Source organism: Tachysurus fulvidraco, chromosome 10, assembly GCF_022655615.1.
Source record: "Tachysurus fulvidraco isolate hzauxx_2018 chromosome 10, HZAU_PFXX_2.0, whole genome shotgun sequence".
In the NCBI taxonomy this organism is placed as follows: domain Eukaryota; kingdom Metazoa; phylum Chordata; class Actinopteri; order Siluriformes; family Bagridae; genus Tachysurus; species Tachysurus fulvidraco.
Window position 1 is genome coordinate 23,760,424 of NC_062527.1, and position 13,336 is coordinate 23,773,759.

Below are 13,336 nucleotides of genomic sequence, written 5' to 3' on the forward strand. Positions count from 1 at the left end.
AAAAGTCTAAAAATAACCTTTTTCATCATGGTCATTGTCATCATCATCTTCGTCGTTGGCATCTGAGATTAGAGTAGACATTAAATTGTGAGAATTACATAAGTGTTGGTTAGAAGGTTTCTCTTGAATCTTAAGCACATGTGTTAAAAGTAGAGCAGAGACTGAGAGTTATATATGCAGTGTCTGTTATTAGAGCTGGATGAAACGTAGCTTCTCATAGTCACTACAGTCTTATTTGTGGGTGGAGCACCAGAGGAGGTCCTGCACCCTGTGGAACCATTCTATTCTGCAGATAAACCTTTGTCTGTGAACACAGTTTTAATGGATTACCTTTTTCACCTGAATCTCTCTCTTTCTCTTTCGTGTCACCTGAATGTAGAGGGAATAATAAGAGTTATACAGTTTGTGGCTTTAACACAGAGAAACAACAATAATAAAAAAATAACTTGTATTTTTTTACTGCATGAATAAACAATAGACTAAACAAAACCGAGCTTAAAACAGACAAAAAAAAAAAAAAAGAAATGACAGTAATTTCAGCCTAATTGGGTTGTTCATCTGGTTAAAGTATCAGTAAAAGAGGAAACATTTCAGGGTTTCTGTACACTTATTGTGTAATGCAGTGACAGTCAGATTGAACACATGAACAACGTTACAGTAATAAATCCCAGAGTCTGACAGAGACAGATTCTTTATTACGAGTGATAAATCACTTAACACACTGTATCTGTGATCAGGTCTGAGTTTCACAGTGACGTCTCCTTCAGCAGTGAGGATGTCAGTTCTATGTCTATTAACACTTTTACCCCAAATCACTTTACCATCATTTCCACAGGAGAGAGACGTAACTCTGCCCTCTGTGCCGCTCATATTCAATATAGCGATAAACACAACAACAACAAGGACTGAGATTAATGCAGTTATTGCTAACATCTGGACGTCTTTTTAATTTCTAAAAAAGTTTTAATCCACCATGTGACCTTTAGAGTAAATTAACAGTAAAATGTTCCTGAAGCTGCCTTGTTTTAGTGAATAATATGTTACTCACCGCCGTGAGCAATGTGTACGGCATAAAGCAGGAAAGCAGTTAAAGTAAGGAACATCATTGCTCTCGAATGTCCTTACAACACTCTTGTGAAAACATTCGGCCTCTGATTGTGACTTTAAAATGCAACAAAATAGAGAACTGCCCTGTGAAGACTGACGTGTTGATTGTGAAAAGACATGTTATTTCCGTTATAGACAACAGTATAGTTGCGTATCTCTTGTGTGAGACTGAAAGAGGTTAAAAAACTATTTTGGGTTTCACTCTAAATTTGTTTGGCTTTATAACACTACTAAATGAGGTGGAAAAAAAACCCCAAAGAAGATGAATAATCTGTTAGAGATTCTTACTTTTATTGCTACGGCATCCGCCTGCATGTGTTTCATGCAGTCATCATAGACATGGTAACCCTTTTAATTCTTGCATTATCGGAAGATGTATGAAGTCAGTAACATTTACAGAAAGTGTGTGACATTTATAGAAGTGAGGAATAAATAAATTATATTACATTTCCCATTCTATTTTTACTTCCTGTCTCAGTCCAAAATACTATTTCTAATTAAGGCCCCAAAATCTTTCCATTTGAATTGAGTTCTGAGGTAGAGAATGAAACAAGTGCTGGTTTAATGTGATTCTTAGCCAGTTAGCTCCTGAATGTTACCCTTTCTGCACCTTAACAGTGATTTTTGTTGTTGTTGTTGTTGTTGTTGTTGTTGTTGTTGTTGTTGTTGTTGTTGTTGTTGTTATGACTAAAAGCATTTCTGTGGATTGGTTTAGTATGTTAATTTTTTTTAATGTCATTAAAGACGGAAAAATAAAACAGCAAAAATGTGACATGTGTATGTCTCTAAAGTCCTGTGTATTTATACCTGTATCTCTAAGGTCTTATTTATTTACATCTCCTGAGACATTTGCCATTAGTGAGCCCATGCAGCTATGGATGCTCCAAGTCTAAGGTAGGGACCATGCTTTCCCAACATTGCTTTCCCGTGCTTTGTCATTTTGGAAACAAAGCAAAATTAACCCCCTGTAGCCTTTTTCTCCCTCAACTCTCTGTAGCAGAGTGGAATTATGACATTCGCTACTGAGAGCTCAGTCTTCTCACACACTTCCAAGCACCTAGTTTCCCATCCTGTCCCCCAAACTAGCACTAATTACTTGAGGCCACACATCAATCACCAGTGACCACCAGGGCATCCAAAGAACCAACCATCATACTGGTAGCACCAGATGTGCCAGGATATTAACAGAATGCTCAGTATGTGCCTCAGAGTATGTCCCTGAAGTCCTACCAACTAGTCCACTGCCCACACATCAGCATCCCATGTCAATATCTTTAAAGTCCTTCCCAGTTTGGTTTGCAACACCATTATTTTAGTCATAGTAGGTTAGTTTGGACTCCTCAAGGATACTGTCAGTGAGTGTGGCTTTTACATCTCATGTGTGGGCCAGATTTATTGAGAAGTTGGGGATAAAATAAGCTTCACCTCCAGCTACCCCCTAGAATGGGGGCTAACCAAGATATAAGCTGTTTCCTCTGAATATTCTGTGACACTAGCCCTTAGGACTGGTCCCAGTTCCTGCTCTGGGCAGAGTTTGCTTAACCCCTTATGCCACATAGCCATGCACCTCACACCTTTTCAGCACATGTTAGACTAACAACCCCATTGTCCCTTGACTGCTTGACTCACTGGTTGTCAACAACTGGTTTAAGTGCAGCAAGCAGGTGTAGGAAGCCACCCACAAAAGCTCTGCATGCCACCCAGATGCATACAGCAAAGGCTGACTGCCACCACAGCCACCAGCAAACCACCAGCTGCCCACCTCAGCATCTCCATCCACAATCAGCCAGCCAGCCGACAAGCTGAAGAACATCCTCAGTTTCTGTTGTCACTGTGACCGCATGCACCAGTCTGTGTACTATCATACACTAGCATATATTTACACCAGCACATCTGTAACATCTGGTTTATTTACACGTGTATGTCTGTAAACTTGTGTATGGTGAGACTTAGCATTTTAGTATGTCTATAATAACAAGTATATTGTTATCTGTAAAGTCTTGTTTATTTACACCTGTAAACACCATATTTACATGTTTATACAGCATGTATACGGTGTAAAGTTCTGCATGATTACAGGGCTCTCAAGTTTTGAAGACAGGCAGGTGTGACTAACAACCCCCCCCCATAATAAATAAATAAATAAATAAATAAATAAATAAATAAATAAATAAATAAATAAATAATAATAATAATAATAATAATAATAATAATAATAATAATAATAATAATAATAATAATAATAATAATAATAAGTGAAGTGACATATGGCTAAGTACGGTGACCCATACTCAGAATTTGTTCTCTGAATTTAACCCATCCAAAGTGCACACACACAGCAATGAACACACACACAGAGCAGTGGGCAGCCATTTATGCTGCGGCGCCCGGGGAGCAGTTGGGGGGTTTGGTGCCTTGCTCACGGGCACCTCAATTGTGGCCGGCCCGAGACTCGAACCCACAACCTTCAGGTTACAAGTCAGACTCTCTAACCATTAGGCCACAACTGCATTAATTAATAATGCCCACGACATTATTAATAATAATAATGGGGCAGTTGTTGTGTTTGCTAAGGATCACAGACCGCAATTTAACCAAATACAAAGTATATGTTTAATTGTCATTTATTAAATTGTGTGTGTGTGTGTGTTTGTGTGTGTGTGTGTGTGTGTGTGTGTGTGTGTGTGTGTGTGTGTGTGTGTGTGTGTGTGTGTGAGAGAGAGAGAGAGAGAGAGAGAGAGAGAGAGAGATTATGACTGGTGGTGTTTATTGTAAGTGTTTGTTACCTTTTTGGACCCCTTTATCATGTGTAATGTTGCTCCCATATAAAACAGTTTAGCACAAGTCCAGACATGTTTAGAGACATGATTGAGGACAATGTCCCATCCATAGATATGATTGAGGACAATGTCCCGTCCAGAGACGAGCTGTTTCGTGTTGAGGTTTTGTTCAAACCCACCATCGAAAATACCCTCTCTAATGAATGTTTTTTTCATTGGTTGTTGTGTTAAATCTTACTAAGATACAATAGTACTATTTTCTGATTGGCTATTGTGTAGCCTCTTGTTTTTGATTGGCTGATAAGTGTCAGGTTCGACTAAGAACTGAGACGCGCTTGATTCCTGCCCGTTTCCATAGAGACAGCGGTGCGGACTGATACATTTTGGGTGCTGCGGCTTATTAAATATATGAATAAATAGTCAAAAAGTTTTTCTGCGTGAGAAATACGATGTGTGGCGGGAGAGCGTGAGAAAAGACCGATATGAGGAACTGTCACGTTAATGTGTGACACTCGACAGCCCTGTGATTAGTAAATACATAGCCTTGTGTAAATATGCATGTAGGAATCTAACATGACATAATTCAGTCAGAGTTTGATGAAGAGAAACTTCTGTGGTACATTTTACTGCAGACCCTAAAAATAGTATTTGCATAGAAAGCATTTCCTGTTTTACAGAAATAGAGCAAAGTCTTGTGAGATGTACTTGTATGCATCTAAACTGTGAGCTCCAACAAACACATTCGTCTGTTCAATTTGTAGAAACATCTGACACAAGTGCGAGTATAGATATGTATATAGTATATATAGTGCAGAACGAATGAAGTTAATGCAGCTTTATTTGTTTCCATTACACTTGAGACCTTAAGTATTTGTCGTGCACAAAACTATAAAATCACATAACATGAATGTTGAAATGACTTTACAGAATAAACACACTGCAGTAATGAGTGTTGGATGCGATCGTTAGGACTGTTACAGACAGAGAGCTCTAAGTTACGTTCTCTTATAAAAGCAGGAAGGTTTACTAGCAAAACAGCAAGAAAACAAAGGAAACAAAAGGAAAGGAAACATGGAAATTTATTATCCATTTATCATGGAAATGGAGATTCAAATGAAAAGACGATCACGGTGGCTTAGGGTCCAGGGTGTATCCTGCCTCGATGCCCGATGACGCCTGAGATAGGCACAGGCTCCCTGTGACCCGAGAAGTTCGGATAAGCGGTAGAAGATGAGTGAATGAATGAATGAATGAATGAAAAGACGCTGTGTGTGAATGTGATCTGGAGTCATCGTGGATCCAGACAGTAAACTTCTTCACCTGTGTCGGTCTGGACTTCTGCAGAGAAATACAGTGTGATTATCAGTGTGAAATACAGTGTGATTTATCTCCTCACTCTCACAGACAGATTGTTGTCATTCTCTTCTCTTAATTAGGTCAATAAAACACAGTCTATATCAAATCAATGAAATTCAAGCCAGACACTGTTTAATATTCATGTAGCATTAGTTAAACTGTATAAAGCACTTATAAAATAGACATGTAATAAATTTGAAACCTTTTCCACTTGATTCCTTTTCCATATAAGGGATTGTGCTCCAGGTACCTGCATTTAAAATATTTAATATCAATGTATTAAACATAGAGATAAAGATTTAAATCCCCAGATCACTGAAGATGTTATAAAGTGTTACCGTATTCAGCTGAACCTTCCTCTACGTGGGCTGTGCTCCCTGAATGTAGAGACAACAATAATAAGAGTTAATAAGGGCTGTGGATTCTGTCAGGATTTTATTTGGTGCAACTAAAGAACACTATAAACAAAAAAACGGTGAAAATGTGGCCATGTTTTATAGTAAGATTCTCACAGCTACACCGATTACTACAAAAACAACCAATAGACTTGGAGTCGGTCAGTAAAACACACACAGATGAATCGCTGGAGAAGTGAAGACTTTTAAACATTTGATCAAAACTTGAAATAGTTCAGAATATTTATTTGTGGAGATTAACAGGACGCTCATACAGTTTAGCTCAGTTATATATGTGAAATAACCACAAGCTATAATCATGTTCATCATGAAAGCTAAACAGACATCGTTATTAGGAAAGAAGTTTTTTTTTCTTTATGTAGTCAGTATTAGTAAAACTATCATAAGACTATTTCATACTGATGTTATCAGCAGGTGGACTTCAGGTTACAGAAGCTCTTTTATTACATGTTTAAATAACACATTTTCCCAGCGCCACCCAAACTGCATGACCATGACACGGTAATCTTTTGTACAGATCATAAATATTATCAGCATATTTCCTGACTGTGTTACTGCCAACACCTGCTTGTATCGTTTGCGTTAGATGTGTTAGAAGTTATGACACCCCATTTTTGAGCTACCACAACTGAATGAATGGAGACAAGCAGAGGGTCACTTGATTTGAGATGGAAACAGTTCTACAGTTCTACAGCTTCCACCTCTCCAGCTTTATTTTAGTATATCATATTACTCCTGAATGTACTCCTGTTTATTTTTTTAAGAAGTGTTAATCACTGATATTTCCTGTGCCTTTATTTCTATCTTTGATTCAAAAGTATAAACATGTACAAGATACACTTACAGTACCATGTGAGACAGATTCTTTATAACGAGTGATAAATCACTTAACACACTGTATCTGTGATCGGGTCTGAGTTTAACAGTGACGTCTCCTTCAGCAGTGAGGATGTCAGTTCTATGTCTATTAACACTTTTACCCCAAATCACTTTACTATCATTTCCACAGTAAAATGTTCCTGAAGCTGCCTTGTTTTAGTGAATAATATGTTACTCACCGCCGTGAGCAATGTGTATGGCATAAAGCAGGAAAGCGGTTAAAGTAAGGAACATCATTGCTCTCGAATGTCCTTACAACACTCCTGTGAAAACATTCGGCCTCTGGTTGCGTCTTTAAAATTGAACAAATACAGGAACTGCTCTGTGTAGACTGATGTGTCAGGTCTTTTTAGCTTGTGCAATCTGACACAGAGGGCAACATTAATGCTGCAAGAGAATATACAGTTATATTCTGGTGACACACTAACTATAGTGATCACTTTTATACATTTTGTGTTTTTAAATAAAAAACAGCTAACAGAAAGACATTATGTTCACCTCTGACCATCACATCTGTATGAGGTTCTTCCACAAAGTCTGAAGACAATTGTAGTGAAAGTCTCTGAATCCATGGATCCAACCTGCTTCGTGTCCACAGTCCAGGCTCTCGCTGGTGAAATGGAATGTTTTCTTGACACACTTTGGGCTACAGACTTGAATGCTACAGACTATTTGAGTGTAGTCGCTGTATGCACCCCTTTACCACAGTTTACCATCTTCTAATGCCTCCTTCCAGCATGATAATGCACCGTGTCCTAAGAATCATCTCAGATTGGTTTCATAAACATGACAATGAGCTCAATGTCCTCCAGTGGTCTTCAGTCTCCAGATCTGAATCCAGAAGGAGACCTTAGATTAGTGGTAGAACAGGAGATTCACATATAAAAGTGCAGCTGAATGATGCAGTCATGGTTTACATTTACAGCATTTGGTAGAAGCCCTGATCCAGAGTCACATACATTTATCTCATTTATACATCTGTGTGTGAGTGTGTGTGAGTGAGTGTGTGTGTTTTTGTGTAAGTGTGTGTGTTTCTGTGTGAGTGTGTGTTTCTGTGTGTGTGTGTTTCTGTGTGAGTGTGTGTTTCTGTGTGTGTGTATAACTGTGTGTGTTTCTGTGTGTGTGTGTGTTTCTGTGTGAGTGTGTGTTTCTGTGTGAGTGTGTGTGAGTTTCTGTGTGAATGTGTGTGTTTCTGTGTGAGTGTGTGTCTCTGTGTGAGTGTGTGTGTGAGTTTCTGTGTGAATGTGTGTGTTTCTGAAAGAAAATCACTCTGGACCCCTCACATCCAGCACACTCACTCTTCGAACTGTTGCCATCTGGTTGACGCTACAGAGCCCTGAACACCAGAACGACCAGACATAGGAACAGTTTCTTCCCTCAGGCAATCAATCTGATGAAAACTTAACACACATCTGATGAACACTTAACATACACAGAACAAACTCTATTCTTACATTATTTGCACATATGTACTTATTTATATTTCAATTTGCACATTTTTTCCACTGTACATACAACTGTGTTTATTATACACTGTACACTGGGTTGCCAACTTCAATACAGAAAAATAAGGGACGCCTGCCGCCACGGGGGCCACACCCAACGGGGCCATGATGACCACAGTCCCGATGGCGTGCCAGTGGTGGTATATCATAACTTGAAACATGTATTCATAAAAATATTAAGATTGATACCAATGGACATTATGAAAAGATATCAGTGTGAACAGATGCACTCAGTCTCTCACTGTCACAACTTAAGTGGTCATATTGAATACACAGCTATGACAATAATAAATATACACCAACAAAGTGTGACTGAGAACACAAAAAATAAGCTTTTGGAGGAACTTGTGAGATGTGAACCATATTTTATTAACTTATTATTAATAATTCATAATAATTAACAGATCCATAACTTAGTAATTACAACTTGCAAACTTGCAAAAGATCTTCCATGAACATCATGAACATAATAACATCAGTGGATGTATATCAGTGGATCAGTTGCCATCTTTTCATATGGATTTTCTGTCACTCTGACTCTGTCCCGCCCTCCTCTGACTCTGATTGGCCGTGATTCACGGCCCGTAACCCTAAAACAAACCAATCAAACCAACGATGGCAACGAGTATTACCCAATCAGGGGCGGAATAGGACGCGTCTCCACACAATGTAGGTGGGGTGATTTGCATGGGATGCTGTATAATGTGGACCTGTGTAACATACGGGACAAATCGCGTGCGTGTGTGTGTGTGTGTGTGTGTGTGTGTGTGTGTGTGTGTGTGTGTGTGTGTGTGTGTGTGTGTGTGTGTGTGTGTGTGTGTGTGTGTGTGTGTGTGTGTGTGTGTGTGTGTGTGTGTGTGTGTGTGTGTGTGTGTGTGTGTGTGTGTGTAAAAGCAGATTATTTTACGTCAGGCGAATATCACAGCCACCCAAACGGGTCTTTAGATAAGAGACTCTTAACGGAACACTTGACGTTTAAATATCTAATGCACATTTAATAATCATTAACACTTTATAATGTAATTATTTACGTTATCAAATTATATATTATATTATAAATGTGTGGAGGGTATATTATATTATTATATGAAGTGTTTTTGTCTCTATTCTTCCACTAGAACATAAGACTGAGTGTTTTGTTCACATGAACGGCAGTTTTTTTTTTCATTAATAAAAAACACTAATTTTGTGATAAATGTGTTTTTAATACTTTTATTATTTGCAACAACAAAAAAACGACAGAGTCCCGCCTATTTTCTTCAGTTCAGCCCATCTATTGGTCGAGCTGAGTTCGAAGGCCTCTTGTCTTTAATTATCATTGGTCCACGTTGTTGTCAGTCTCTTTTTCCGGCGTTCTTATTGGATAATGGGAGAAGAAGGAAAGACGACTGGCTTCAGGCAAATGAATTTCCTGGTTTATGTGCGTGTGTTAATGCGTGTGTTAGTGCGTGTTAGTGCGTGTGTTGGTGTGTATGTTAGTGTGTATGTTAGTGTGTAGTGTACGATCCGAATACTGTATAAATAAATGTAGTTAAACAGCGATACACACGATTAGTGAGCGGATGTGTTTGTGTTGTTAGCTGCGAGTCACCGTGTTAATTACACAAGGACTTTTACACACGGTGTGTTTATTACACAAGGACTTTTACACACGGTGTGTTTATTACACTTATTGTGATTATTACTGGCGACATGACTGCGGATCTACTGTCTGATTTGGACAGTCGCTTCTTTGCGGATAATCTGCTGACCAGTGAAGACTGGGGTGAGTGATGAAGAGTTTAATAATAAAGTGTCTGATCTCATGTGTTAGTAGTGTTAGGGTCATAAACATGGTGTTAATTAATAATAATAGTGCATTAAGGTGTGTAGTGTGGTCATGCTGAGGGTGTTGTGACGTCACAACACGACACAATAACGACACTGATGCTGAACACTGTGATGAAGACTGTGATGGACACTGATGCTGAGCACTGATGCTGAGCACTGATGCTGAGCACTGATGCTGGACACTGATGCTGGACAATAATGCTGGACACTGGTGCTGGACACTGGAGCTGGACACTGATGCTGGACACTGGTGCTGGACACTGGTGCAGGACACTGATGCTGGACACTGATGCTGAGCACCACTGAGTGTAACAGAACAGTGTTCATCAGGACCTGTGTCTCTGTGATGAACTGCTCTGTTGTGATCCACTACATTCTCCTGAAGGTTTCCACGTAGGACGTCGTTACTGTGACACGAACAGCACGTCTCCTTCCTGTGGTTTTTATTCCTCTTACACTGCAGCCTTTAACCCGGAAGGTATCGTGGTGCTGACAGCGGAGACTCCTTCCCTAAACATCACCATAGCGATGATAACAGGAGCAGAGTGGATGAGCTGTTACTATAGAAACGATAAGGAATCAGAAGAAACGCACTGATATGAAGCCTGTGGTTTGGAGCAGCTGCGGCTGCAGTGACGAGGGAAAGAAAACAAACCTGTTAACAACAAGGCTGTTGTAGTGGATACTGAGGAAGCTGTGGGATAAACTTTTGTGTCTGAACTGTCTTTATTTATGGCAGTAGTGAAATGTAAAGGTAAATGTTTACATCACACTAAAGTCTCTCTCTCTCTCTCTCTCTCTCTCTCTCTCTCTCTCTCTCTCAGATGCCTGTCTGTTTCACTGTGAGAGCATGGAGGAGGGTGAAGACAGGCTGAAATATGAGACTCTGGTGAGTTTCTTCTACTTCACACTCTCTCTAATACACACGAAGCAGTGGATGTGCTGAGAGTGTGTGTGTGTGTGCCCGTGTGTGTGTGCCCGCCCGTGTGTGTGTGTGTGTGTGTGTGTGTGTGTATATGTACATGCTTGTGTCTGTGTGTGTGTGTGTGCGTGCGTGCGTGTGTGCGCGCGTGTGCCTGTGTGTGTTTGTGTGCGAGCGTGTGAGTGTGTGCATGTGAGTGTGTGCGTGTGAGTGTGCGCGAGTGCGTGTGCGCGTCCGTGTGTGTGTGTGCGCTTGTGAGGAAACAGCGTTACCCCTCTATGATGGTGTTGGAGTCATTGTGAACTTCAGGAGCTCTGATATCTCCCTGACACTTCAGTACAGAGTTAACGCTGCTCCTGGAGACAGTCTGCTGGCCGGGGCCCGGGGCCGAGGGCCACTACTCTGATTGTAGGATTAGTTGTAAACACAAAGACAAACACTGCTGCAGGAGCGATAGTGAGATGACTTTATATAAATATCTTCACAAATAAATCCTCTTAATGCCTGAAAAGGAGGATTTATATAAAGCTGATCAGACCGCACAGATTAAGCATCTAAAGTAACTGTTGTGTGACATTAGAGAGAGATATTTCTATCACTCTTTTTCTATCACTCTCTTCTCTGGCTGTATTATATGTTTAGGGACAGTTAAATCACTGAGACTGTGATGTTCAGGCTGATGAGCTGCAGGTTAACTGAAGCTTTGAGCTGAAGCTGGAGTCTCTGAGCTGTTCAGATGATTCGCTCAGCTCCTCCTGTTCACCCTCAGCAGAGGGAAATGAAACAGGAGAAAGGACACATGGTGGCTCCTGTGGGCCACAGTGCAGGAGACGCTGTAGAGCGTGTGTAGGGCGTGTGAAGAGCGTGTGTAGGGCGTGTGTAGGGCGTGTGTAGGGCGTGTGTAGAGCGTGTGAAGAGCGTGTGTAGGGCGTGTGTAGGGCGTGTGTAGAGCGTGTGTAGGGCGTGTGTAGGGCGTGTGTAGGGCGTGTGTAGAGCGTGTGTAGGGCGTGTGTAGAGCGTGTGTAGGGCGTGTGTAGGGCGTGTGTAGGGCGTGTGTAGAGCGTGTGAAGAGCGTGTGAAGAGCGTGTGTAGGGCGTGTGAAGAGCGTGTGAAGAGCGTGTGTAGGGCGTGTGTAGGGCGTGTGTAGGGCGTGTGTAGAGCGTGTGAAGAGCGTGTGTAGAGCGTGTGTAGAGCGTGTGTAGAGCGTGTGAAGAGCGTGTGAAGAGCGTGTGAAGAGCGTGTGTAGGGCGTGTGTAGGGCGTGTGTAGGGCGTGTGTAGGGCGTGTGTAGGGCGTGTGTAGGGCGTGTGTAGAGCGTGTGTAGAGCGTGTGTAGGGCGTGTGTAGGGCGTGTGTAGGGCGTGTGTAGGGCGTGTGTAGGGCGTGTGAAGGGCGTGTGTAGGGCGAGTGTAGGGCGAGTGTAGGGCGTGTGTAGGGCGTGTGTAGGGCGTGTGTAGGGCGTGTGTAGGGCGTGTGTAGGGCGTGTGTAGGGCGTGTGTAGGGCGTGTGTAGGGCGTGTGTAGAGCGTGTGTAGAGCGAGAAGCTCTCGTATCTACAGCTGGATGTGGTGAGCATGATGAAGGCTGGAGATCTGCTGCCATGTGGCTGTAACTCTCACACAGTAACACAAACCTCTCAGAGAACCAACTTTGTCGTTTAAATCTCAGATTCTGATTTCTGTCTCCACAGATTGACAATGACCTTGTGCTGACCCTTGACCCTGACAACCCTGTGACACCATGGAAACACATGGAGAACAGACTGCTTGAAGGTGAGCAACCTGTGCAGCAGGATATGATGAAGATGGAGTCACTGAACTGAGGCTATAGACAGGGACGTGAGAGTACAGGGGTGAAAGTGACACCAAGAGACGGCTGTGTCGATGGCGGCTGCGTCGATGGCGGCTGCGTCGATGACCTCGCCGATGACGACACTCACCTGGTTCTGATTAATACCAAACGTATTTGATGATGATTTTCTGTCTCTTGTTTCAGGTGACATGTCGCTAATGAAGGACAAGATGACGATAACACAACCTCTACCTGTGGACATGTGTGAGTGTGTGTGTGTGTTAGCTTGTGTTTGCTAGGATTCTGCTTGTTCTAGTCTGTTTATTGATGTGTGTGTGTGTGTGTGTGTGTGTGTGTGTGTGTGTGTGTGTGTGTGTGTGTGTGTGTGTGTGTGTGTGTGTGTGTGTTAGTGTTCCAAGTCAAGGCCGAGCCTCCATCTCCTTCGTCCTCACCAGCCTCAGACAGTTCTCTGTCCTCCTTACCTGAAGCTCAGGTACACACACACACACACACACACACACACACACACACAAATGCACAAATTACACTTACACCCTTTTAATCTAGATCTTTACTAGCTGTGTGTCGCTGACTTTCTCTCACACACACACACACTCGCACACACACGCGCACACACACATGAACCCTTGTTTGCATGAACCCTTTCACTATTGACTCTACAGCTGTGTAAACGTTTCTTTGTCCTTCACTTCCTCTGTCTTTCAGTTTCTTCGTTATCTTTTGATTTACTTT

At 41.6% G+C, this 13,336-nt stretch overlaps 1 protein-coding gene and 1 long non-coding RNA gene across 8 annotated transcripts in view; one reads left to right on the plus strand and one right to left on the minus strand.

The window, feature by feature from the left end:
• Nucleotides 1–4,707: 4,707 nt before the first annotated feature.
• LOC113656505 lies at nt 4,708–6,856 on the minus strand. Its single transcript, XR_003443917.2, has 4 exons — nt 6,718–6,856; nt 5,582–5,620; nt 5,446–5,493; nt 4,708–5,225 (listed from the first exon to the last, which is right to left on the minus strand). It is a non-coding gene; the product is annotated as an uncharacterized LOC113656505 (long non-coding RNA).
• Nucleotides 6,857–9,327: 2,471 nt separating this feature from the next.
• Nucleotides 9,328–13,336, plus strand: part of atf6b (activating transcription factor 6 beta) — a 13,395-nt gene continuing 9,386 nt past the window's right edge. Inside the window, exons 1-5 of one of the 7 annotated variants that reach the window (XM_047819712.1) lie at nt 9,328–9,808; nt 10,698–10,762; nt 12,483–12,564; nt 12,788–12,847; nt 12,994–13,076. In XM_047819712.1, coding sequence (XP_047675668.1) covers nt 9,736–9,808; nt 10,698–10,762; nt 12,483–12,564; nt 12,788–12,847; nt 12,994–13,076 — 363 coding nt within the window. In that variant the 5' untranslated portion in view covers nt 9,328–9,735. The remainder of the gene's footprint in view (nt 9,809–10,697; nt 10,763–12,482; nt 12,565–12,787; nt 12,848–12,993; nt 13,077–13,336) is intronic. The other 6 variants (XM_047819713.1, XM_047819714.1, XM_047819711.1 and 3 more) reach the window with 6 other exon arrangements.